At 57.7% G+C, this 23374-nt stretch overlaps 2 protein-coding genes across 4 annotated transcripts; one reads left to right on the forward strand and one right to left on the reverse strand.

The window, feature by feature from the left end:
- Positions 1 to 682: 682 nt before the first annotated feature.
- Positions 683 to 11833, reverse strand: ORMDL3 (ORMDL sphingolipid biosynthesis regulator 3). 2 transcript variants are annotated; one of them, XM_056362206.1, is made up of 4 exons: positions 11682 to 11833; positions 7130 to 7336; positions 5508 to 5659; positions 683 to 5369 (listed from the first exon to the last, which is right to left on the reverse strand). In XM_056362206.1, exons 2-4 carry the CDS (start codon positions 7301 to 7303, stop codon positions 5234 to 5236), a joined length of 462 nt encoding a protein of 153 aa, XP_056218181.1. In that variant the 5' UTR covers positions 7304 to 7336; positions 11682 to 11833; the 3' UTR covers positions 683 to 5233. The 2 variants fall into 2 exon arrangements, with proteins under 2 accessions (XP_056218181.1, XP_056218180.1); XM_056362205.1 differs by lacking the exon at positions 11682 to 11833 and adding an exon at positions 8046 to 8168.
- On the forward strand, positions 10975 to 20219 carry LRRC3C (leucine rich repeat containing 3C). 2 transcript variants are annotated; one of them, XM_056362203.1, is made up of 2 exons: positions 10975 to 11066; positions 17462 to 20219. In XM_056362203.1, exon 2 carries the CDS (start codon positions 17540 to 17542, stop codon positions 18320 to 18322), a length of 783 nt encoding a protein of 260 aa, XP_056218178.1. In that variant the 5' UTR covers positions 10975 to 11066; positions 17462 to 17539; the 3' UTR covers positions 18323 to 20219. The 2 variants fall into 2 exon arrangements, with proteins under 2 accessions (XP_056218178.1, XP_056218179.1); XM_056362204.1 differs by lacking the exon at positions 10975 to 11066 and adding an exon at positions 15465 to 15558.
- Positions 20220 to 23374: the final 3155 nt, after the last annotated feature.

A 23374-nucleotide genomic window follows, 5' to 3' on the forward strand; every position in this document is an offset into this window, starting at 1 on the left:
TTGTGGAGCGAATAGCTTCTCGTCTGCTGCTGGTGGGCAAGCTGCGGAGCAGTGCACTGTGCCTCTCAAGTGATACGACCTCTTTAAAGCAGCAGGGTTGGGGAGATGTTCTTTCCCCGCCTTTCCGGACAAAGCTCCGGAAGTATTGCTGAATTAGGGTGTAGGAACTGCCTTGCTTGCATAATTCTTACTCTTAAAAAGTTCCAGCTGACCTGAGTCAGCCTGCCGTGATCTGTTACAGTAGTGGTGGATAGCTTGAACTTGTTCTGCAGATATATCATTCCTGTCAATTTGTTTATTTTCTGGGTTTCGTTTATCCCTCTGATCCATTGGGATGAGGAACAGTGTGTTCTGATTTAGGACTTCACTGGATCTGTCGGAGAACTAACTAATGAAGTGTAGTGTAGGAAAGGGGACGACAGGATGTTACTGGAGCCGCTTTGAACTGGCATTGACCAGCAAGGCAGACACATTTCCATGCTTGATGGTTTGTTGTTAGTAGCAGAGGGTTTGTGACTGACTGGTGTGGTACCCTGTTAAGGGATCTGTGCGGTGGGCTGCAAGCTCCGTGCTTTGCTCCAATCGATCACTTGGTGGGCTTGGAATTGCCAGGGTATTCATTTGCCATGCTTGTTTACAAGGAAAACCTGTCCCTGTAAAAATTCAAGGAATCAAACACAAGTTTTTACATGAATACTTACTTTATTAGTTTCTCTTAGAATACTGTACAAAGGAGTAATAAAAATATTCACACTTTATTTTAGAAAGTTCTCTACATGAGACTTCTGTATACACAGCAAAAAGAAGGGCTACTGGAAAAAAACCCTAAAACTTTGTACAGTGTCAGAATGTTTCATTAAAAAAGTCCAACTAATTCAGCTTGCTTAAACTGATCAAGGAAGATACGTATACACAAACACTTGCATGCTTAAAATATAGGCAATGATAAAGCAGTGTAACTCACAATGAGAAATATTAATGTGCTGACAATGGTAACCAGCTGCTGTCCCCGTTTCAAGGGCCAGTACCATGCTTCTATTAAAACAAACAAACAATTAAAAAAAATACTCAGGAATTAAGTAGCCCCAGATCTCAGGCTTTTTATTTTTTAAACACTTTTTCCAGCTAAGGGTTGGGCTGTTTAACATCCTGTTAGCTGTCTTAAATGAATCACAAGACAGGATCCCTAATTCAGAAGAACAGAGCGGTTAGTACCTGATTGTTTTCTGACTTCCTGGTGTGACTGCCATACTGTGTGATTACGTGCATGATCTTGACAGTGGTTTAGAAGAGGCTTTGCCCAGGACGAGATTGGGCAGAGGACAGTTTCTGCCAATCCCCATTAACAGTTCAGGGTTCAAGTGGTGGTTTTCCAAAGCTTTTGTCTTTTGGCATTCATTGCAGAACAAAAAAGAAAAGCATTTTAAGTGCCTACATAGTAATTGTTTCTCAGTAACAGGGTGCAGCCCACTTTTTAATTCTCCAGCTGACATTTGCACTAGTCACTGTACAAGGTGCCAGTACAAGTTTGAGAGAAAGATCTGTAAAGCGTGATGTTGTCAAAACCCCTTTCAAAATCAGTAACAACCAGTTTTCTCCTTCATGCAGGTACTTGGAAAATTCTACAGTCTGAAAGAATGAGTGGACACTTTTGCACTGACATTCCGGTTCTCCATGCAAAAGGTAGGCTTCACCCTCGGATCACTGCTGTATCGGCTGCAAGTTCATGTCTGAAAGTTCCTCATCCTGCCCACACTGTCCCCATCTCCCTTTCCTCAGAAATTAGTTATCCTGTGAGAGTGTTAGTGTTTGGACTATGCTCTTTAGCTTGGGTGTGTGCAAGATTAGCCTTTTGAGTGCTGAACTTGCTTCTACATTAATTTAACAAACATGCATAATCCAGCAGTGGTTTTGGTACAGAGTTCCAGAAGACCCAGAACTGTGGCTGTTACTTCCATGCCACCGCAGTGGTGGTTTCCCAGTGGAAACTGCTTGCTCCTGTGACACTGACAGGAAGGAGCCACACAGCTGGCATGAGAGGGTGGATTGAGCATATATATGTGTGTGTGTGTGTGTGTATATATATATGTAAATATAAAAAAAATAGCCAGAACTGTGTCACTTAAAACTACCTTGGGTCCATTTAGTAGCAATTGTGACTGCAGTTTAATTACAATTACCTTATGGTTTCTTTTCTATTTTTGATTAATTCTGACACCTGCCCTTAGGACAGGATCTTAAGGAAGATCCTATAAGACGTATAATTTTTCAAGTAACTGTTAATTTTATGTAGATGCTTAACGCACCACAAGATTAACATGAAATCTTTCCACTCTCACTACTTCCCATATTTCTCTCTAGTTTTCATTTCAGTTTCCCTTGACTGGATTAACTTTGCTGAGTCCAAGCTAACTCCAGTTATTCTGTAGCAAAAATGCTATCCCTGTGTTGTAAAGAATGTCATTTGCCATGTAACACGTATCTGTGCAATGGCTATTTTAATCATTTGTGTGAACAAGGTAAATCAGAAAAGCTTACTATTATAATTAAAGCTTTGCCTAACAAGTTTTAGACTTCAGTCTTTAAAAACTGCCCTTTTGAGAAGTTTATAATCCCGTTCTGTTTTACAGTTGATTCTTGTAACTGAACAAAACAGAATCAATGTCCATAGTTTCAGTTAACAGCACAAATAATATGTTCATACCTTCAGCTGTTGTAATGCTGAGGCCTCCACGGAAACTGTGCTTCATTGAGAAAAGCTGACTCTTACCGTCAATTTATACCTACGCTAAAAATAGCAGAACTGCTGAGACCTTGTGTAATGTGTATTACTTAGAAATAATCAGCATTTGTCTGTTTATATAGGAGTCATGTTTTTAAGCATAGAGCAACTGTTTCTGTTGCATAAAAGTTGCTGGTTTTCCCCCTTTTCTACCACAATAAATTGCTTGCTTTACTCTGGAGATTTACCATTGGCATGTAAGTTGTGTCTGTGAGCAGACGTTCGGATCTGTTTAAGCAACATACAGTCTGCGCTACAGCCTTGGCCATCCTGCTGAGGACAGATGCTGCGCTTGTGAGGGCAGCGGCCTTTCCAAAAGTGTGCTGGGCATCGCTACTGTTGATTTCTCAGTCATTTCAAAGGTACATAGCTGATTGATGAGATCTCTATTTTGAAAACAATATCTTTTTTTTTTTTCCAGAAGTAATTGTCTAGTAGCATAAAGAGTATCTTAGCTTTAGGGTGTATAGTACCTTAACTAAAGCAGCAGTCCTTATGTCGTGGTGGTTAAAAGGTTTAATCTACCCATCAAGTAAATTGCACATCTGTCAAAACTCCCTCGCTGGAGAACAGCACTCGGGTGTCAAGCCAGACTCTTCTCTTTCTACCTTCCTGAAAACTTTCTTTTCACTTAAAATATTCCCACTTTTCAAACACATTAGGTAATGATTCTCTAGGCATTCCAGCAGCCCTCTGAGGTATGCTGAATGTTTTTCCCTTCTCTGCAGCAGTCTTATAGCAAGTCTGAGATAGAGAAGTAAAGCAGCTTGCCTAAAATTATGCACGGAGTAGTACTAGACCTTACATGCACACCTGAAGTTCCCCTCTCCCTGTCCTATGCTTAGACCATCAAACAACTCTGCCATACCCCGTATGACCTCTAAAGCTAAAACTGGCTAATGCAGGAACAAAAATAGCATATTTAAAATGTTTATACCATTGTCAAAAGTGGGAGACAATATAAGCACTAAGACAACAAAAATACAGGCTTTCATGAGTTTACAGGGGAAGCATAAGGAAAAACACATTTCATTCCGTGCACAACCCAAAAGAAAAACTGATTATTCTGAACAGCAGAAAGCAATCTCAGCCAGGAAATCTAAACCTGCAAACCTACTTTATTTAGCTGGTAATTTTTTTTGGGGGGGGGAGGGGAAGCTCAATTTTGTTCCTATACTAAATCTATTATTGGTGACCCATTGCATCCTTCTGTTGGTCAATTCAGTCTGCTGCTGGTGCTGCTCATTAGCATTGTTCTCCTGCAGCTCCCTTGCCCTTGCCAGCGATCACCTGAGGGCTCGGGGGATGCTGCTGCAGCGCTTGTGCATGGAGCCGAGTGACAGGCTTCCAGGTAAGCCAGAAATCAAACTCTCGCTTGCCTGAAGTCAAATACTGAGTTAAGTCCATGGTTAACTGGAGAACTGGCAAATCCCAGTAACACTGACACGGACTTAAGCAACCAAGAAGCCTGGACTGCAGAGAAAAATTCCAGTTACAATCACTAATTGATTAGAGCAAGCAGCCATCCGCCTCGTTTGGCCTATACCTAGCGGTCTTCAGCTGCTCCCCTGCTTGTGGGGTCTCTGTGTACCAAGTAGCTCAGTGACACTTGTCGAGCATTAAAATGACCTGCTCTCCAGCCCTTAATCCAAATGCTGTACTGCCTGAGTGCTCAGGGTGCGCTTAAAAATTAGCAGTTTGGGGTGGGGAGTAGTTACCCAGATTCTGGTATAAACTAAAGATGGTGGGTATGATTTAGGATCTAATCGACTTTTTCCCTGAACCACATGAATGGTACCGTAGAAAAATGAAAGCTTTGTCATGTTGCAGGTTATTCCTTCCTGTACTGTATTTAGTAAAAGAACTTTCTCAGTGGTGTACAAGGTTGCAAAATAAAAATCTGTCATTCTCTTGCCCCCTCCCACTTCCCCACCCAAAAATGGAACTCAAACCTCGGAGAAAAAAAAAAAATCAAGTATTGGGAAAGTCTGGCTGTATCCCTTTGAATTTCCCCCCACATATCGCTTAAAGCACCTAGCTTCAGAACGGGAAATATATTTTAAAGTGCATTTACCACAGCAATAGTACCAGCACTAGAAGCTTTTTCCCTCATCCCTATTCTCTTCGTCCGATGTCTGGGATAGATGAAAATCTCCCCAGAATTCATCCTTGTTGTACCTCGAAGTCTCAGTGTATCTGCCTCTATTTATGACGCTGGAATAAAAGAAATCCAGTGTCCTGCGTCCTGCTCCGCACTAAATTCTACTCTGGAGCTTGTTTAGATTTATTGGGCATGAGGATCCAGCATGCGGTATATGTCTATTGGCTACTGCATTTGAACAGCGGCTGTGAAGTTACATCCCAATGTGCGTGGGGGTGAAGAAACAGGACTGGAGAGAAGGAGCTTCCCCCTCTCCCCTGCTCCTCTTCCATTTGCACCAGCCACACAGTTCAGTACTTGTTGATCCCAAAGATCCGAACTCCATGAAACTGAGGCAGTTTGGGGATCAGGACGCTCATAAGGGAGATGGTGTTGATTATGAAGTGTATCCGGTCATACTTGGTGTAAAAGCTGGTTAGAAAATACCTGGAAAGGAGGGGAAGAGAGTGAGAGGAAAACTGAATTATAGCACCTCATGGTTTTGTTTCCCAGGACAGCACGTGCAGCAGAAGCATCGAGTGGGACAGATGCGCGAAGGCAGCTCGGCTGCCCTGGAGTACTCACAGCACAATGGGCATGATGGTCAGGAACTTGCGGGACGCCGTGAACTGCACGCCGTAGTCCATCTGCTCCCAGTGCGTGAGCAGCCGAGCCTTCCCCTGGTCTGGAGTCTCAAAAGGAGTTCCTTTCACGGTGTGCAGGAAGATGTACATGCTCTGCAGCAAACACAAACGCGGTGTGAAGCGCGCAGGGTCCTCTCTGCCCCTTGCCACGCCACCGGCAACGTTCAGCTTCAGCAAGAACGTCGCGGGTGCGGGAGCTTGCAGCCGCGCGCTGTTCCGCTAGAGGGATGCGTTGTCGCTGCTGGAAAACGTGCTTCAACCGGCAGCGGTAAGGAAGCGGGGAGAGAGGGGGGAAGGCAGCCAGCCGGGGCCGGCTCGGGCTTGGCTGCTACATGTGAAGCTTCTTGTTCAGCTCCTGGGCATCAGTCAAGGCGGCGGCTGCGAGATTACAGCAGTCAGATCTCTAGGATCAGGAGATTAGCATGGACTTGCTCTACCCTGCAACGGCGACGCTAAATGCTTGCTATAAAAGTGCTGGTTGTGGGCAGTGAGGGTCTGATACCGCCCTGATTACAAGTTAACCTCTTGAAGTGGAGCGCCAGTTGCAGATAAACGGTCTGGCTACGTCATCTGTCTTTAAGTAGAGCTGTTGCTGGTCTTTAAACCCCTTTCGGTCCCTAGGACCTCATTGTTTAAGCTGCCAGAGAAGGGGAAGGAGCTGGTGAAAAGCAGGCAGCTTGTAAACTGAGCTCCAGGCAGCTCTACTTGGTGGTTTTGTGGGTTGGTTTTTTTCCCCCCACGATAGACATGAATAACATTAGCATGAGCATCCCTAATAAGGGTGTCATTTTTGTCTCTGGACTATTCTTGGGCTGAGGTGTTTTTTTAAAATAAAGAATACAAAACCCAATTGCTGCACCTCTGAAGTATTTCATCCCCTATGCCTGAGGGTGAACGGCTGTTGAGAGGTCTGTTCCTCCACTGTACAACCCAAGCGTGCAGAGACTCGTGTAGTGGGATGGCAGAGGCACAGAAGTGAGCAGTTAAACACAGCAGCTTCTGGCATCGTGGGGAACCGAGGCGCACTCAGAACGTGTCTTAAGTGTGCTGCGCTTACCTGCGCACCCCTAGCACGGCGCTTTGACACCCGTTTGTTTGGCTACCTGATCCTTAAAGGGGAGAGTCTGTTCCTGGATTATTTTTTACTTCAAGCAGAACAGAATTCGGGGTTTAATCTTGTTTTCTCAACTTTAGTGAGGCCAATTCAGATTGTATCAACTGAAGTGAAAGCTGTCCTGCCAGTTTCTGTGGCCTGTCACACTATTCCTCTGTGAAGGGGGATGTGACAAAGGGATTTAGCCTGCAGGCAAATGAATTCAGTGTCCCCTCTGAGCAGCCTCACCAGATGTTTGCTGCCTCTTCAGTCCCTAGGCTGGATTTAAATATATGACCTAGAGGCAAAGGTGCAGTCTGAGGGGTGGAGGTTGAGCAACTTCATCTTTGGAAACAGAAAGGAATTGGTTCAACAAGAATTTGACTAAGTGGCTCTCAAAAGAACAGCTGGTGCTAAGAGATTACCTCTCTGTGCCCTGGGAAGTCACGCCGGCCACACGGTTTCCTTACCATGTTGTGAATGATGTTGGTAAGAGTCCAAACCACAGGCACGCTGAAGAAGGGGATGCTCAGGAGTACGACATGCAGCAGGCCAATTCCGAGGACGTAGGACAACCAGATGCCCCGGCTGTTCATGACGCGGGTGTTGGGATTCACCTCGCTGTGTGCTGTTCCCACGTTCATGTTGGCTCTCGTGTCCGACGTGCGCGCCTGAAACTAAAGCAGAGTCAGGTCAGTACCTGCACCGCGTTAGCCCTCCAGCTCTTGGGTAAGCACAGCAGGGCCTGAGCACTGTCCTGCTGTTAAGCAAACCTGAAATCTATTGTTTTTTCTAAAAATCACAAGTCACTTCGCTTCTCTGCACCTCATTATTTCTGTTTGTAGAGGTGATGTTTCTGAGGGGAAGCTAAATCCAGGAGCAGCTGGGAATCATGTGTGGGAAGCCTGGCTGTGACAGAAGCTACTTTTGATTTGTTGAAATGTTGTCCTGGAACCAAGAAGTTGAGGTTCAATCCCTCAGCTGCCACTTTTTAAATCATCATCACAGTGTTAATCACAGAAGCACTCTGGCACTTGAAGCTTCTTGGTGTGTTTATGGGTTCAGTGTACCTTAATACTTGTGTTCTCTTTCCAATTTTGCAGAGGAAAGGCACAGCAGCGCTGTATCAACAGATCTCCTAATTAGTTTAACTAAACTAACAGTGTTCTGCACAGCTTTAGAGGCTTGCTGGTCTCTTGGTCTGGCTTACGTGTTTTGCCTTCCAATTTAAGACTTAAAGGTGGAAGGGAGTAATAAAAATATTCCCCCACAGGGAAGGACCGATACTACTCTTGTGGAACATAAAGAGTTAGAGATTACAAGGAAAGGTGCATTGGGAAGACGCTTCAGGAGCAAGAACCGCAGAGGATATGGCTCTTCCCCTACCTGGAAAGAACAGCTGCCACGTAAGAGGAATAGAAAGATGTTTTTCTGAACAATGCCAGGAAGGAGAGGAAGCAAGGCAGTGTCATCCTCTTGGAGCAGGTCTCTGGAGTGGTGCTCTACAGACAACGCAGGTACCGGGGTGGCTTTTTGGACTGCCGCACTGCTAGTGGCAGCAGGTATCGGTCAGCTTTTAGGCTTTCCGGGAACATGACAGCTCTGGTTTGCTGGTTTCCAGGGATTACAGGAAACAGCACAAATCAGAACTGTTCCAAAGTTGAATATCTACAATGAGATCAAAGAAGTTCTTGTGTAAAATCGCCTTTGTCTGTCCCACGGAAATATCATTTCATTAGATAAAACAGTCCATCCCGCTTTGGACAGCAAACCCCAGGGCGAGGGCTGTTTCCTGATGTTTCCTTGTGTTTTTGCTGCTTTGGTTCCCACAGCTGGGAGACGGTGCTGCCGTTCTCTCCAGCTCTCACAGTCTTCGGTCTCAGGAGGCGAGGCCGAGCCAGATCTGACATTACACTGTGTCGCTGCCAGCTGTTCCCAGCTCCCTTGCAGAGTGCTGGGCCTGGCTTGTTTCAGAAGCTGGTGCTCCCCCCTGCTCCTGCCCAGGGCTGGGGGACGGAGGGAACGCTTGACTCCGCAGCTCCTGGGACATGTGCTGTAGCTTCCAAGCCCCTTTCAACTGCGCGGGCAGACGCTGCTCGGTGTTGCAGGCAGCTCTGGTGAAGCAGGGCTGCTAGGCAAGCTGAACAGATGCTTGCCGACCTCCGCTACCCAGGTGGCAGTCAGGGAGCTTCTATCTGGAGGTTTTTTCTTACCAGAAGCGTGGTCTCCAGAGCGTGTGTTCTCTTGTCACCCATCTCCTGGGCCAAAGGATATTGCCTACTGGTTATTCCAGAAAAAAAGCCTGAAGCTTGGTCTGGAAGCAGGACTTAGTGTTCAGTGCTTCAGTCCATCCTTAATTGGGTGCAATTCCTAAGGGCTTTCAGAAGGAAACGGAGGGGTTTGGTGAAGCATAATGAGTCAAAAGTCATATTGTTGCAACAACAAAAAAAAGCAGACACCCCTGTGGAATGCGTAAACAGGAGTGCTGTTTGCCAGACATAGGAAATAATTCTCCTAGATATTGGTAAGGCCTCAGCTAGAACACTGTCCAGTTCTGGGAGGAGCTGGAAGGAGTCCAGGGGAGGAGAGCAGTGAGAATGAGCAGAGGTGTAGGAAAAACATGACCTGCAAGGACAGATTGGAGGAAACTGGTTTGTTTAGTCTAGAGAACACTGGAGAGAGGCGTGAGGAGCATTGACAGATAGCTGTGCTGAGGAGGGAGACAAGGTACGCAGCGGAGTTAGTAACTGCGTGGCCAAGACATGGAGCAACTTGGTAATGCTGGAGGACTGATGTTGGAATGGCCTGCCCATGGAAAGCGATGGGTGGTCTCACCGGGGGCTTTAAAATCAATTTTCACAAATAAAGATCCCTCTTTGGAATGGGTGGTTGACCAGGTGGCCTCTTTGGGACCCTCTTTTCTTGAAATGATGCCATTACGCAAAGGCTACAGAAGCTTAGCGGGCCTTCCTGCGGGCCCCACGGCCAGAGGTGCGCCCTGCCTGTGAGCTAATAAAGTGGAATTTCCACTTGAGGACAACCCCAGGTGTAATTTTGAAAAACTAACGAGCAACTTCTACTCAGACCCCTCTGCAAACGAGGGCAGTCGCAAACCTGCGGCTGGGTGGCAAAGGGCCAGACGTATAAGCCGTATGTGAAGCAGTTTTCGTCCCTGGGCCTCTGTTTCCTTGTAAAAATGAGGATCAGACGGGTGAAATGCCTACAACGTGGGTAACTCGTTCTTGCGAGAGAGATTTGGAGATGGCGAGCATTCGGTCCTACGATGGGGATGATTCTGCGTGCTTCTCCAACGCTGTCCTTTCCACTTCAAAAAATATTTCATCTGCGAATCTTTCCCATTTCTGAGCTGGTGTTTGCAGCCCTCACTTGTTTTCTTTGCTTGCTTCAGATTGCACACACAACTGTGTTGCAAAAGCCTGGCCAGGGGAGCGTGAGCTCTCAAGGCTCCGATCCCTGCCCCCATCCCAGATCCCACGTTTTTTTGATTTTTACACCAGGGATTTGTTCACCTGCAGGAAAAACAAGGCGGAAGGCAACAGCGGGAGGAACCCCAGCTCCCCCCCCGGGAACCGCTGGCTGTGAAGCTCTGCTTTCCCAACTTGTGCAGCGTTTTTTTGGGACTGAACGGCTTTAATGTTTCACCAGCCTGAGTGCGAAGGTCAGGACTGCGCTGACGTTGGATGGTGGCCATCCAAGGAGGGGAAAAGTCGTTAACTGTGGTCAGCGACGAACAGCACGCTGCGACGGCAGAGCCGAGCCCTTCCCCTGCCCGATCCTTCGCGTCCTGTTCCCAATTTCCCGCCTGCTGCTGTGCCAGCTCCCTGTCTGTGGCTTTGTTGGGAAAGACTCTTGTTCTGGGGCTCAGAGCAAGCATCAGGGCTGCGAGCTCAGCATCTCCCCACTTCCAAGGGAAGGGGAAACAAAACGACCTCAGCGGTTTCCCGCTTGCTTTGTCACCCATCAGCTGCTGGAGGACCCACAACCTCTGATTACAGCACCCCAAGGTGCAGCTCCTTCTCCACCATCGCTTTTGCCCCCCCAGGAGGGTGACCACTGCCTGTTCCTGTCCCCTCGCAGTCCAGCAGTGCTCCGACCCTGTCAGTGCTCGGCAGTGGATTCACCCTTCCCCAGGGCGCTGCAGGATCGCGCTCAGCACCCCATTCTGCCTCAGCCCGGAGCAGGTGGCAGAGGGAAGGAAGGCTCAGGTGCTTATCTTGGCGGATCTTCCCGAGTGTTCCCAGAACACGAGCCATGATGATCCACGGGAGCCACCGAGGAGCCACGATCCCTATCTCTGGCAGCAACAGCAACCACCATCTCCCAAGCAAATAAATATTTCAAACCCTTCTCTGCGAGATGGCATCAGCCTCGGAACCAGAGCATCAGGTACCGCGGGGCCGCCGGTGTGCGCAGGCAGCTGAGCGGGGAAGGAGTGGAGCGAGAGGTTACCCCCCCCCGGTGCTGCTGGGGGTCCCGCTCCGGCCTGGAGCTGCTGTTGGGTTTAGGAGCTCTGTGCCCCACGGCTGCCCCGTCCCCCCACCCGGGGGGTGTGCAGGGCTGGCAGGAGGGGAGGAAGGGGGGGGGGCTGTAGTGATGGGGTGGGAAGCCTGAGCCCCCCTGGATGGGAGCAGGAGCAGTGAGGGCTCTGCCTCCCTCTTTTCTACTGAATGTCGAGGGGAAGTTTGGCCACGCAGGGGACGCTGCGCGTGGGGTCCCGCACCCCGCTTACCTCCGCACAGCCCCGGGCAGGACCCGCACCGCGGCCCCCCGCCCTCCCGGCCCTGGGGCTTTCGGGCTCCAGCTCAGCAACTGCTTTGCTTTTTTGGAGGGGAGGACGGGGGCGTCCTTCGGGCCCACGCCAGGCACCACCCCGCGGGGCTCGGCCGCTGCTGCTCCCGGGGAGGGGGCGAGGCCTCCCGCCTGGGCCTGCCGGGCTCCGGCCCGGCCCCGTATCCCCGGGGGCGGCCCGGAGAGGCGCCGCCGCGCCCGGTCCGCACTCACCGCTGCTCGGCCCGGCCCGGCCCGGCTCGGCTCGGCTCGGCGGGGCCGGGGCTCTCTCCGTCGCGCACCCCGCCGCCCCGGCTGCACTCCCGGCGGGCTCCTGGGTGCGCCCGCCCCGCCGCCGCGGCACGCCGGGAGCTGTAGTCCCGGTAGCGCCCAGCTCCGGGTCCCGCCCCGGGAGAGGCGGGGCCGCGCTTACCGGGGGCCACCCGGCCACCCGCTGGGGGCACGGCGGCGGGGAGCGACCCTGGGGAGGCCAGGAAGGGTCCTCTACCGCTCTGCTACCACCCTGCACCCACAGCACCCCACCTCTGCCGGCCCTCGGCTGCAGAGAGCAGCCCTGGGGGCTACGGGCACCCCTGGAGGGGCTACGGCTAATCCCAGGGGGGCTATGGCCACCCCGGGGGGACTATGGCCATCCCTGTGGGGCTACAGGCACCCTGGGGGGGCTGCGACCCAGCTGGGGCCTTCCACGCTACTGGGGGAGGGTGGGCTGCGCAGGGTGGGCTTCCTGCTCTTCCCAAGGGAAAACCTCAATGGCAGGCGTCGTGTGAGCGGGCCAGGGTGGTGCTGCCGGACACAGGGCCAAGGGCTGGGAGCGCAGGAATCCGGCGCTGCGGCTCGGGGGGCACCATTTGGCCCCACTTTTGTTTGTGCAGCGAGCAGAGCCGAGAGTGCGGTGCTGCGGCAGCCCCCATGCGCCTGGCCGTCTGTGCTGGGCATTGTGAGCACCGGCTGCTGCCGGCTCTCCGGCACGGGAGCGGCCCAGGGTGCAACGCCAGCACGTGACGGCAAAACCACTTCGTGCTGCCGTCCCCCTGCCCTGGAGCTGCACTGGGGTCCTGGGCCCAGCAGAGACCCCAACCCAGCATGTGGGAGCCCGGCAGCACCGCTCACAGCCCCCAGCCTCATGCGGCCGCTCGGCAAACCCATCGGTGGGGTTTTGGTTTTGGCCCCGGTGCGCTGGTAGTGCTGTTTGCACCGATGGAACCTGGGTTTCCTGGCACAGCCCAGCCATGGCTGCCCCTGCGCCTCCATCCCGACCCTGCGTGTGTCCATCCGGCCTCTGCGTGAGCCTGAGCCGCTCCCAGTGGGTGGTTGTGTGCCGGCTGGGCACGGCGAGGGCATGGGGACCCCCGGGGTGCCGCTGGCGGGGCACAGGGTGGCTTCCCAGAGCCCTGCACCCTGGAGGGCCTTGGGCACGGGGGGACACACAGGCACAGTTAGAGCAGCCGGTGGGTGCTGTGGGGGGCCCAGTCCCTGTCTGGCTTCTCCAGGGTGCCCTCGCCGGCAGGGCACGGTGTGGGGATGCCAGCGGAGGCGGGGGATCCTGCAGGATCGGGGGCGGCAGGCGAGGTGCAGGGATGCCGGTGAGCGGAGGCAGGGGATCCCGCGGGAGCTGGCCCTGCTTTGCAGGATTGCCACGCACGCATGGCAGCCTCTATTTTTATCCCTGCTCCTGCCTGGCTGAGCAGCTCCCTCTGCGCGGTGACATCTAATTTAGCAGCTTCCCCGCACCCCGCTGACTCCGCACGTGAGGGGGAAGCACAATGCGACAGCTATTTTTAAACGCCCATAAATATTAATCCCTCTCAGTGATGCAGCAGGCAGCCTCTCGCTGCCGCTGCGAGCGCGGGGAGGGGGACACCCGTTCCTTGGGCTCCCCAGGCGGGGTTCACCCTCCCCCCAAGGAACCCCAGGATTGGGGGTGGGGGGTCCCCAGGGGAGTCTGGCCCCATCCCCTGGCTGGCAGCGGCATGGACCAGCCTTTCCCCCGTGCTCAGGGGGGCTGTTCCCATACCCGGCCCTCACTGCCGGCTTCACCCCCCCCTCCCCGTGCCAGGGGCCATGCTCACCGCCCACTCTCCCGGGCTGCCAGTCCCGCTGCCTGGTCGATACTGGTTATATTTAGCACCGTAGTGGCAGCAAGGAGCCGGGGTTGGCTATTTTTAGCCATGGCTGCTGCGGCTGCAGCGGGGAAGGGTCTGCGCGGGGTCGTGCTGCACTGCAGGCGCTGGGTTTTGGGGCTGGCGGGTGCCGTGTCCTGGCACGTGAGACCCCCACAGGGTGCAGCTCATGCTCTTGGGGGTCTCTGCCTGCTGCTGTGGTGACACCCCCCCCCCGGGTCTGAGCTGGGGCTCGCTGAAAGCTCAAGCCCCGCAAGGCCCTGCCTGCCACCTCAGCCCCTCGGCTCCCACGAGCCCCATCCTGTTGTGTCACCCGAAGCTGCCCATGCGCTGCTGTGGCCCTGGCACTGCTCCCGCTCTGTGCACAGCTCCCGGTGGCACCGGCACCGGTGATGGGCAGCACAGGGTTGCTCTGCTCCCCGGTCAAACAGGGAGACGCCGGCAGCGCCCCAAAGCACCGACCGGCTGCTGCCTGCTGTGCTCCCGGCCGAGTCCTGGGCCAGGCCTGGGTGAGCCCTGCCCGCAGTCGGGCTCCTCTCGGGCCCCAGTGCTGGACAGACCGGCTGGACCGAGCAGGGGCCCACCGGCAGCTGCAGGCGCCCCCCGGGCCTATGGCTGCCCTGGCGTGTGGCGACCCTCTGCCACGGCAAACCCCCGCTGGCTGCAGCACCCTGAGGTGCAGAGCCTGGGGTGCTCCCTGGGGCGCAGAGACAGGGATCCTGCTGTGCTGCTGGCTCGGCCCCATCCTCATCCTCATCCTCATCCTCATCCTCATCCTCATCCTCATCCCCATCCCCATCCCCATCCCCATCCCCATCCCCATCTCTCCGCTCGGCCCCGCCGGAGGCCAGGGGTCTCCCCGGGGAGCGCGGGGGTCCCAGCGGAGCAGCTGGCTGCGGCCCTGCCTGGCTGCGCCTCCCCCGGCAGGTTTTGTTCCCCCAATGGAACCGAGATCCAGGCCCGGTGCCTCGGAACCGGCTTCTCCGCGAGCGGCGGGGATGTCAGCACGCAGGGCCGGGCTGCTCGCCCAGGGGAACCGGGCACCGGGCGCGTCCTTGCTGCGGCACGGCAAGGGCACGGCCCGCGGCCCCGCCGCCCGGGGTCCCGCCGGGGCCAGCCCCGGGGATGGGGGGAGCAGTCGGGAGGGGGGGACCCGCCTGGGGCAGCGGGATCGCTCGGCCCTCTCGACGGTGCCGGGGCACCGGGGCCCGGCCCGGTAACGGCGGCCGCTCTCCATGGTGCTGAGCCGCCCTCGCCGGTGTCCCGGGGCGGCCCCGCCGAGCCCCCGGGCAGCCCAGCGGTCCCCGGCCCGGGCAGCTCGAGGCTGGGCTGGGGGCCTGCTCCGGTGCCCCCCCCGCCCCTGGCTCCTGCCCCGGCTGCCGCCCGCCGCGGCTCGGGTTTCCCGGGGTAAGCGATGCCGGTGCCGGGCGGGGGGGGCTGAGGGCGGGAGGGGGCCCCGCTGGGTGAGGGTCCTGCTCTCCGCGAGGGGCCGGGGGGCGCTGGGGGGCGGCGGGGGCAAGAGCCGGGGGGTGCACAGCGCCCAGCGCCCCGGGGCGGGGGGGCGAGGTGGGCCGGGGGTGCCCCCGCGAGGGTTGGGGGGAAGCAGGGGGCGTGGAGCCCCTCGGGAGCCCCCGGCCCCGGCCACTACGCGCTCGGGGGTCCCCACGCCGGGGGTCCCCGGTTCCGGCTCCCCCGCCCGGTTCTGGGGGTCCCGGGACAGATCGTCCCTCACGGGGTGGGGGGGGGGGGGCTGGCAAGGAGCCGGGTACCGGGCCGGGGGTGCTGGGCGCTGTACGGCCCCCCCGGCGGGGCGGGCCGGGGGCGGGGAGCCCCGGGGAGGCCCGGGCGGAGGATCCCGCCCACCGGCCCCGCCGCCGCCGCCGGCTCCGGGCCCGCCGCGCTGCGCGGGGCGCGGCCGCTCCGGCCCGGGGCGCGGGGCCGCTCCGCCGCCGCGGGGCTGCGCACGGCAGGTGAGTCCGCACCGGGACCTCCCCGGCCCCCGGCGGGCGGGGGGCGGGAGGCGGCGGCGGCGGTGGGGGGGTCCCGGCAGCACCGCGCCGAGCTGAGCTGAGCTTCCCCCGGGGAAGCACCGGGGCTTCCCTCGCCCGCAACGCCCCCGGTGCCGAGCGGGGCCGGGGGGAACCCCGGGCATCCCCGGCTGCGCTGGGCGCACGGTGGGTGCTGGAGCCCGCACAGCCCCGTCCTGCCCCCGCCTACCTGGACCTCCCCCGCCGGGGCTGGCGGCGACCCCGGGGGTCGAGCCGGGGACCCCCCGTGCCCCGCCGTGGGCTGTGGACCCCGGTCGCGCCCGCTCTCGCTGCGGTGCGTGGTCCGGAGCGCCGGGGCTGGGGAGCATCCCGAGCCGCCGCGGGGCCCCGGAGAGCCGCATTCCCCCCCGGGGGGGTCCCCCGGGTCCCGTGGATGAAGCGCCCCTTGTCCCGGGCCACCGGCTCCCGGCTCAGTCCGGTGGGTTTCCCAGCTCCACACTCGCCCCCGGCAGCGGGGGGGGTGGCCCCAAGGGGCAGCACTTGCCCCAGGTTACTTCTGGCAGACGGGGGGGGGCTGGGCCTCCCCCCGACCTCCCAGCATGGGGCTGGGTTCCTGCTGCCCTTCGGCTGCTCTGAGCCCTGGTCCCGCGTGGGGACCCCGAGCAGCCGGGGGGGGCCGGCAGTGCAGGGGGCAGCTCCGCACTGCTGTGACCTTGGGGTGTTCCAGCACGGCTGGGCTGCGTTACGGCACCCAGCGGTCAGGGTGCTCGCCCAGGCTGGGCTACCAGGACCACCCTTGGGTGGCCAGCCCTGCCCCTCGCTCGGGACCCCCGGTCGGCACCCAGGAGTGGGTTTGCCCGGGACAGGGTGCGCTGTGGGTGGTGGCACCCGCGGGCAGGCTCACCCAGGTGGTGGCCCGGTGGCACAGCGCGGAGCTTTCCACAGCACAGACGGGGTGCCACGGCGTGCCCGTTTGTGCCGGTGTCTTTACTCGTGGGGTGGTGGGAGAGCACCTGCACCCTGCCTGGATGGCTCCGCCGCCGCGGCTCAGCTCGGGATAACGCGGGGCCCCTGGACGTGGTGGGACCTGTGGCTGGGGAAGCCGGGCAGCGCGCTCGCGGAGCTCGGACATGGCCCTTATCTGCTGCCACCACCCTGGGAACTCGCTACACACTCAGCTCCAGTGAATTTCCTTTCTCTGTTTTTGTTTCTTTCCTGCTGACGCTTTTCCCCTCCGGAATAAAGGGCTGGATGGGGACCATGGTTACGGGGTGGTGTGGGCAGCGTGACCCTGCGGCCAGGGTGGCACCGGGCAGGGGACAGTGGTGCCCAACCACCCGGCTGCACCAATCCCCTCAAAGGGGCAAACCCAACGTGTGTCTGCGTGTGCCCTGGAGAGCGGAGCTGGGGAGCGGGATCCTGCTCGGCCTCTGCCCGGGGGGTGTTCCACTGCGTTCCCTGGGGGCCGCCAACAGCGCCTGGAGCCAGGGCTTGCTGGCTGCTGCGTCCCACCAGCTGCCGCTGCAGGATGGATCAGCCTCCTGCGAGCGCGCGACGCGATCAAACCAGCGGTGACCTTGGCAGGGTGGGAGCTCGCCCCCGCCTCTGGCTCAACCTGAGCTGTCTCCATTTGTTACAGCCCAGCTGCCGGCACGCAGGAGACATGTCCTCGCTCGGCCTGATCCTGCCGCGCAGGAAGCCTGAGGGAGGCCGCTGGTGGCAGGGGCTGAGGGGATGCCTGAGCCGTGGTGGCCGGCCCTGGCCCGGTCCCTGTCCTTCTCCAGGCTGCACCTGGGGCAGGTGTGATGCTGGCAGCTGGCACAGTGGTGGCTCTGCCTCTTGGCTCTCCTGGTCTCACACTGTCCCCTTGCTGTCTCCACCTCAGATGCACCGAGTCCAGCTGAAAGCACCGTGAGCGAGAGCCGCTGGGCTGGTGGCCGCGTGACTGAGGCAGCGCGGCACCATGCCTGCGGCACAGCGGGTCCTCCTCCGCTCGGTGACCATGTGGCTGCTCCTGCTGAGCCTCCTCCTTCTGGCCTCCTGCCTCCGCTCGGCCGCCGCGTTCCCCAAGGGCTGCTACCCCTCAGAAGAGGAGGGGCTGAAGACCTTTCGCTGCAGCAATGCTCAGCTGACCGAGGTCCCCAGAGACATTCCCAATGACACCAACAAGCTCTACCTGGACTCCAACCGAATCCCCTTCCTGCCCCGCGACGCCTTCCGGGACCTGCCACTCCTGCTGGAGCTGGATCTGTCCCACAACGCCATCGCCGGTGTCGAGAGCGGGGCTTTCCGGGGCCTGGCAGAGCACCTGCACTCTCTGGACTTGTCTTCCAACAGGCTGGTGTCGGTCAGCAAAGATGCCTTTAGCAACCTGAAGGCCAAGGTCAACCTTTCCGACAACCCCTGGCTGTGTGACTGTCGGCTGCAGGAGCTGATCCGCACGGTGGACCTGGTGGCCGGCTCCTCGGGTGGCATCGTGTGCGACTCCTCCACACAGGAGGAGCACGTCGGCAAAGCCTTCCTGCAGGTCATCGCCGACACGGACTTCTGCAACGTGTACAAAAAGACCACGGACATCGCCATGCTGGTCACCATGTTCGGCTGGTTCGCCATGGTGATCTCCTACTTGGTCTACTACGTACGGCAGAACCAGGAGGATGCCCGGCGGCACCTGGAGTATCTCAAGTCTCTGCCCAGCAAGCAGCGGAGGTCGGAGGAGTCGTCCACCATCAGCACCGTGGTGTGAGGCACCGGCATCCTGCAGGACGTGGGGACCTGCGGAGCTGGGGATCAGCCGCTCCGCCGCCGTGCCATGGCTGCAGGAGCTGCCACGAGCCGCCGTCATCGCACAGAAATGGTCACGGATTTGTTCCGTCGTCCTTGGAGAAGCAGCATCTGGCAGCGGGAGCCGCGGCTGGTGAGCGCCTGGCTCTGGTGCAGCGAGGGGTGAAGCGGCTGTGGCCGGGGGCGGTCATTGGCAACGAGCCAAGAGCAGCCGCGGCATCACCCGCTGCCTCTGCGGTATGGACCGGAGAGCCCCCGAGCATCCCCCCGGCACGCGGCTGTTGCTCCGACCAACCTGGACATTCAGACTTGGTTTAGAACTTTTCTATTTCCTTTGCAGAGATCCCTTGGGGCGTTACCGAAATCAGTGGTTTAATCCCTCCCCGGCTCACCCGCAGGCCTGGCCCCCAGGCAGCGGCACGGCCACCCGGCCATGCCAGGACATGGGCTGTGACCAGAGCCCAGCGGGACCAAGGGACAGGGCGGGAGGGGGGGGACACACGGGTTGGGAAAGGCAAGAGGCAGGTTTGGGGGAGCCCCGCTCCAGCTCTTGTGCTGGATGGTGCCGCCCCATCTCCCATCTCAGTCCCTGCTGCTCCCCGCTCCTTTCCTGCCCCCCCTGGGCCAGGTGGAGCGAGGGGCGCGGGGGGCTCCACTCGGAGACGGGGTGGCCGGGGGGCAGACCCAGCACCCTCCCGCGCGGAGCGCGCCATTCCTGTAACAACCAAACGGGGAATAAGAGGCAAATGGGAAATGGGCTCGTGGGGCTGAGCCCTCTGGGGCCACCAAGGGATGAAGGTGCTGATGGAGGGGAACCGAGGGGTCCGGGCGGTGGGTCCAGCCCTGCCGGGCTGTTGGGGAGTGGGTTTCCCCTCGGTGCTCCCCAGGGACCATGTGGGTGGGTGGCAGCCCGTCACCAGCCTGCTCCCACCCGCTGCTGGAGGAGCGCTCCCACCTCTCGCCCAAGGACTCACAAGCTGCCGACCGGTCACTGTGATGGGACGCGGGGATGGCGGGAGCCGCTGCGGCTCCTCTGCCCTCTCCCCACTCCCGCGCCGCTGGCAGGAGCCTGAATCTCCCCCAAAATTTCCCAGCGTCCCTTCTTGACCCTTCCAGGATTGGGCTGCGGGTTCCCGGGGTGGGTGGGTAGAGGCGAGGCCGGGGCGCGGGAGGCTGGTGCAGGTGGGGGTCAGCGCCCACCTCTGGGCATGCAGGGTCCGAGCGGTGACTCCGAGCAAAGCCAGAGCAGACTCACACTCTCCCAAGGGAGTGCCTGGCCCCTGAGAGCTGGTTTTGCTGCGTTTGCCCTTTTTAAAAACCAACTGAAGCAAAATTGCCTTAATTCACCAAGAGCACCAACCAAAGCTGCTTGAACATCCCCTGCCCCGGACCAGCCCTGGCTCCGGCTACCCCGGCACAGCCAGGCCCAGCTCGGCCCCGGTGTGGGCAGCACGTTTGGCTCTGGCCGCAGCTGCTGCCCCGGTGCCGTGGGATGGAGCTGGCCGGGAGCAGTGGCCGTGCCCTTCCGTAAGTGCCTACTTGCCCAGCGCAGCCCAGGGGTTCTGCAATGCACAAGCGCCTCAGTGAGCCCCCGCTCCGAGCCCGGCCCCCCGGCCCCACAGCCCCCCGGCGGCTCCTCTCCCCATACAACTGGCTGTGGAGGAGAGAAGGGGCTGGGGGGGGACCGGACCAAGGCACCGCCAGCGGCTGCACCGTGGGTGCTGCTCCCCACGGGCGTCCCCGCACAGCCACGCTCACACCAACGCGTGGGGGATGCCCGGGACCACCTGACCCAACGTGTGTTTTGTTTAAGGGAACTTTTACGGTCTTTATACAACAATAAAGTTGGCTTTTACTTTGGAGCCTGTGCCCAGCCCGTGCTAGTGTCTGTGTGTGGGGGGCGCAGGGGCCGTGGCTTTGGGCAGAGGCGGGTGGCACTGTGCCGGGGACACCCTGGTCCCTGGTGATACCCTGGCCGCAGAGGAAGGCCGCACGCATCAGCGTGACAGCCGATGTCTTCCCAGAGCCGCCTCCAGCTCTGCTGAGTGCTCCCAGGATGGTGCTTGCAGACACACGATACCCAGTCCCACCGGTAACCCTGCCTTCGCCTTCAATAAATGAACACCCCGTGGCTCGGCTGCGGCGCACGCGGCTCGGGTGGCTGGCACACTGCCGGTCCCCGAGCCGTGTCATGCCGGCACCGCATGGAGCCGTTTGCCATGGCCGTGCTCCACTCCCTGCCCTCCCGTCCCCACCAGATCAGACCCAGCCATCGTGTAGCACATGGGGCAGACACCGTCACGGCTGGGAGGGACAAGCCCTTCCCGATGTCCCCAGCCTCCTCGGCCATGGTATCCAGAGCGTTCCGTACTGGTTTGCCAGCACCTTTCCCTGCGCAGTGCGTGCCAGTGTTGTGCCGTGGAAGGTGAAACCTGGGACCTAACGCGGAGTGACAGCTCCCGCTTGAGGAACATTAACCTTGTTTGTCACTTGGCTGTCTCCAGACACGGCGCGGCCGTGACAGCCCGCAGACCCCAGGCTCCCAAGCAGACGGCTGCTGTCCCCCACCCTGGCTTGCTCCGCGGGGACCCTCCTCCCGCGGCCATGGGAGCAGCTGGGGAGGGTTGGGGGATGCAGCAGGATGCGCAGCCCCGGCTGCCACCCCATCCTGTGGCTCCTTGGGGACCCACTGGTGTCCCCCCATGGAGCCGGATAACACTGAGTGCCCAGGGGCGAGCCCTGGTCTGGTGCCCACCCTGGGGATGGAAACCAGCGGTTTCGTTACAGCCCACGCTAACGAGCATGCGGGAAAGGAGGTAGATTTTGGTGGCAGCCCCTGCCATGAGGGAGGTCAGCTGGTTGTGGAAAAGCCACTGACCTGTGCAGATGTATTGGGGAATAAAATATACAAGAAACCTCATAAAAATCTTGGTAAGCTTCGGGAAGATCACTTGGTCAGGGATGGACAGAATTTCACTGGATTTCTGCGGTTAGCGATGCTGGGTATTTCACAGCATCAGTCACAGAGTCACAGCAGGGTTCGGGTTGGAAGGGCCCTTAAGGCCCATCGAGTTCCAAGCCCTGGCCACAGGCAGGGACACCCGCCATTAGAGGCAATATTTAACGAGAGTTATTTAATCAGGTGTTGCCGGGAGTGGGGAAGAGCAGAAAACTGGGATTACAGGAATATTTCCAAGGGGTGCCTGCGGCTGTTGGAGGGGTCTCGGGAGTCTGGCTGGGCGCAGGAGGAGGTCTGGGGCCGGCAGCCTGCCAGGCGCCTCGAGCAGCTCACGTCCCACCGAGGGATTTTTTTCTCATCTCAATATTTACTCTCCTTCAGCAAGCTGCTGTGGGCAGGTTCCTGCCGGGGAGCTGGGAGCCGGCGCTTGGCGTCGCTGGGTGCAGGGGCCTCCACGTGAAAGTCAACACTTTTCCTTAAGCGAGGAAGTATAATCATCCATTTTAATACTGTGTTTCTGGGTAATTCATTTCCTGATGTACTGTGGATTTATCCGCTGGGATCAGCAACGGGAGAATTAGCAGCGTGACCTCCTTCTGTACCGTTCCAGCATGCTGGTAAATCTCTGTTATTGACTTCCAAGGTGCTCTGCCCACCCGCACCTGGTGGGTAGTGAACCGGCTGCCCGCGGAGGGCTGCTCTGCCTCTCCACCACAGAGGAAAATGTGCCACTGAGGCAAGAACCAGCTCCTCGCTGGTAGTGATGCCTCCTCTGCCCGCCTGGCCTGGCCTCCCACCCGGCAGCCCAGGGATGGAGCGATGCTCCCGGGAAGCTGAGCTCTGCCGAGCCTCGGGCTCTGTGGAAATTCGGCTGTTTATTGAGCTTGCCGGTGGGCGCCATGGCTGCGGGTCCATCCTTTCAGCAACAGTGCCGGTGGCTCTGCTCCATTTGCTTTTGCAGCGGTGTGTGTTTTAGAAGAAAGGTAAAGCAATATTTTTCTCAGCCTGTGAGTGAAGTGTGTTCAGTAGCCATGGCCCCAGACTCCATCCTGAACTTTTAACTGATTAGATTTAGAAGAGGGAAGGAAGGATGTCTAATTGTTTAATTTCCACAATTATAAAAATATTTATAAATAATTAGAACTGATGGCAGCAATTACACTGTGATTAAAGCTGGTCTACGCTTCATCAACGGCCTTTCAGTTATGTAGCCTTATTTATTTATTTTCACCACAAAAAATCCATTTACAGTGGCATTGCTGCCAATAATGAATCATACTTATTCAGTGCCTGCAAAGGACTCATTAATCCGATGATGTTGCTTGTTGTAGGAGCGGTGCTGTGCAGAAAATGTGGTCACCGGACTTCAGCAGGAGGAAATTTAATTTCAGTGGATGGGAAACCAAAGCAGAGCTAAAAATCATAACCATCTCTTCCCGGGCGTGTGGCTGTCTTCCACACGCTGCCCTCCAGACTCACTGTTGATTTTCCCTCCCGACCCCCGTGTGAGCTGGGCCTGGCTGAGCCCAGGGAACGTTTCTCTGATGGCCGTTCTTTTAAGATGAGGTTCGTTCTTTCAAGACAGGTTGTGCCTGTTAATAAAAGAGGGACCTGCAAAGCTTCCCTTCCCAGAGGGAAACGGCATCTTTCCAGGCGCTTTTCCTGCTTTGGAGGGAGATGTGGGTTCCCATCCATGAGCTGGGGCTTGTGTCCATCCCGTCCTCCCACGGGAGCATCGCTGGGCTGGGCGCTGCAGTCCCCACCGCTTGCCCACGGCCTTGCTCCAGGCCAGGATTTAGGTGCCAGAAAGCAGCACAAGCTCCTTTTATTATTTTTTTTTCCTCCAGTTCCAGTTCAGCAGAGCACTTGAAAATATGCATAATTTTATAGAAACGATCGGTCCCATCACAGAATTCGCCGCGGCTGCTGTACCTAAATAGACCTGGCCTTTCATGTGAGCCCCTCGGCTGCCAGCCGTTGGCTTTGGCTCAGCAAAACCACGGGTCCCCTTGGCACGCGGCGTCCCAGTCCTCCTCCTGCCTCCGCCAGAGTGTG

The sequence above is a fragment of the Falco biarmicus genome, chromosome 17 (genome assembly GCF_023638135.1).
Source record: "Falco biarmicus isolate bFalBia1 chromosome 17, bFalBia1.pri, whole genome shotgun sequence".
Classification (NCBI taxonomy): domain Eukaryota; kingdom Metazoa; phylum Chordata; class Aves; order Falconiformes; family Falconidae; genus Falco; species Falco biarmicus.

Excerpts from the sequence above, each read along its gene's own strand:
- ORMDL3 (XM_056362206.1), bottom strand. The coding sequence starts at position 7,303 with ATGAACGTGGGAACAGCACACAGCGAGGTGAATCCCAACACCCGCGTC. Across the intron at positions 5,660-7,129 it reads CCAACATCATTCACAACATG|AGCATGTACATCTTCCTGCA; the intron begins GTAAGGAAACCG and ends TGTTTGCTGCAG. Across the intron at positions 5,370-5,507 it reads ACCATCATGCCCATTGTGCT|GTATTTTCTAACCAGCTTTT; the intron begins GTGAGTACTCCA and ends CCTCCTTTCCAG.
- LRRC3C (XM_056362203.1), top strand. The coding sequence starts at position 17,540 with ATGCCTGCGGCACAGCGGGTCCTCCTCCGCTCGGTGACCATGTGGCTG.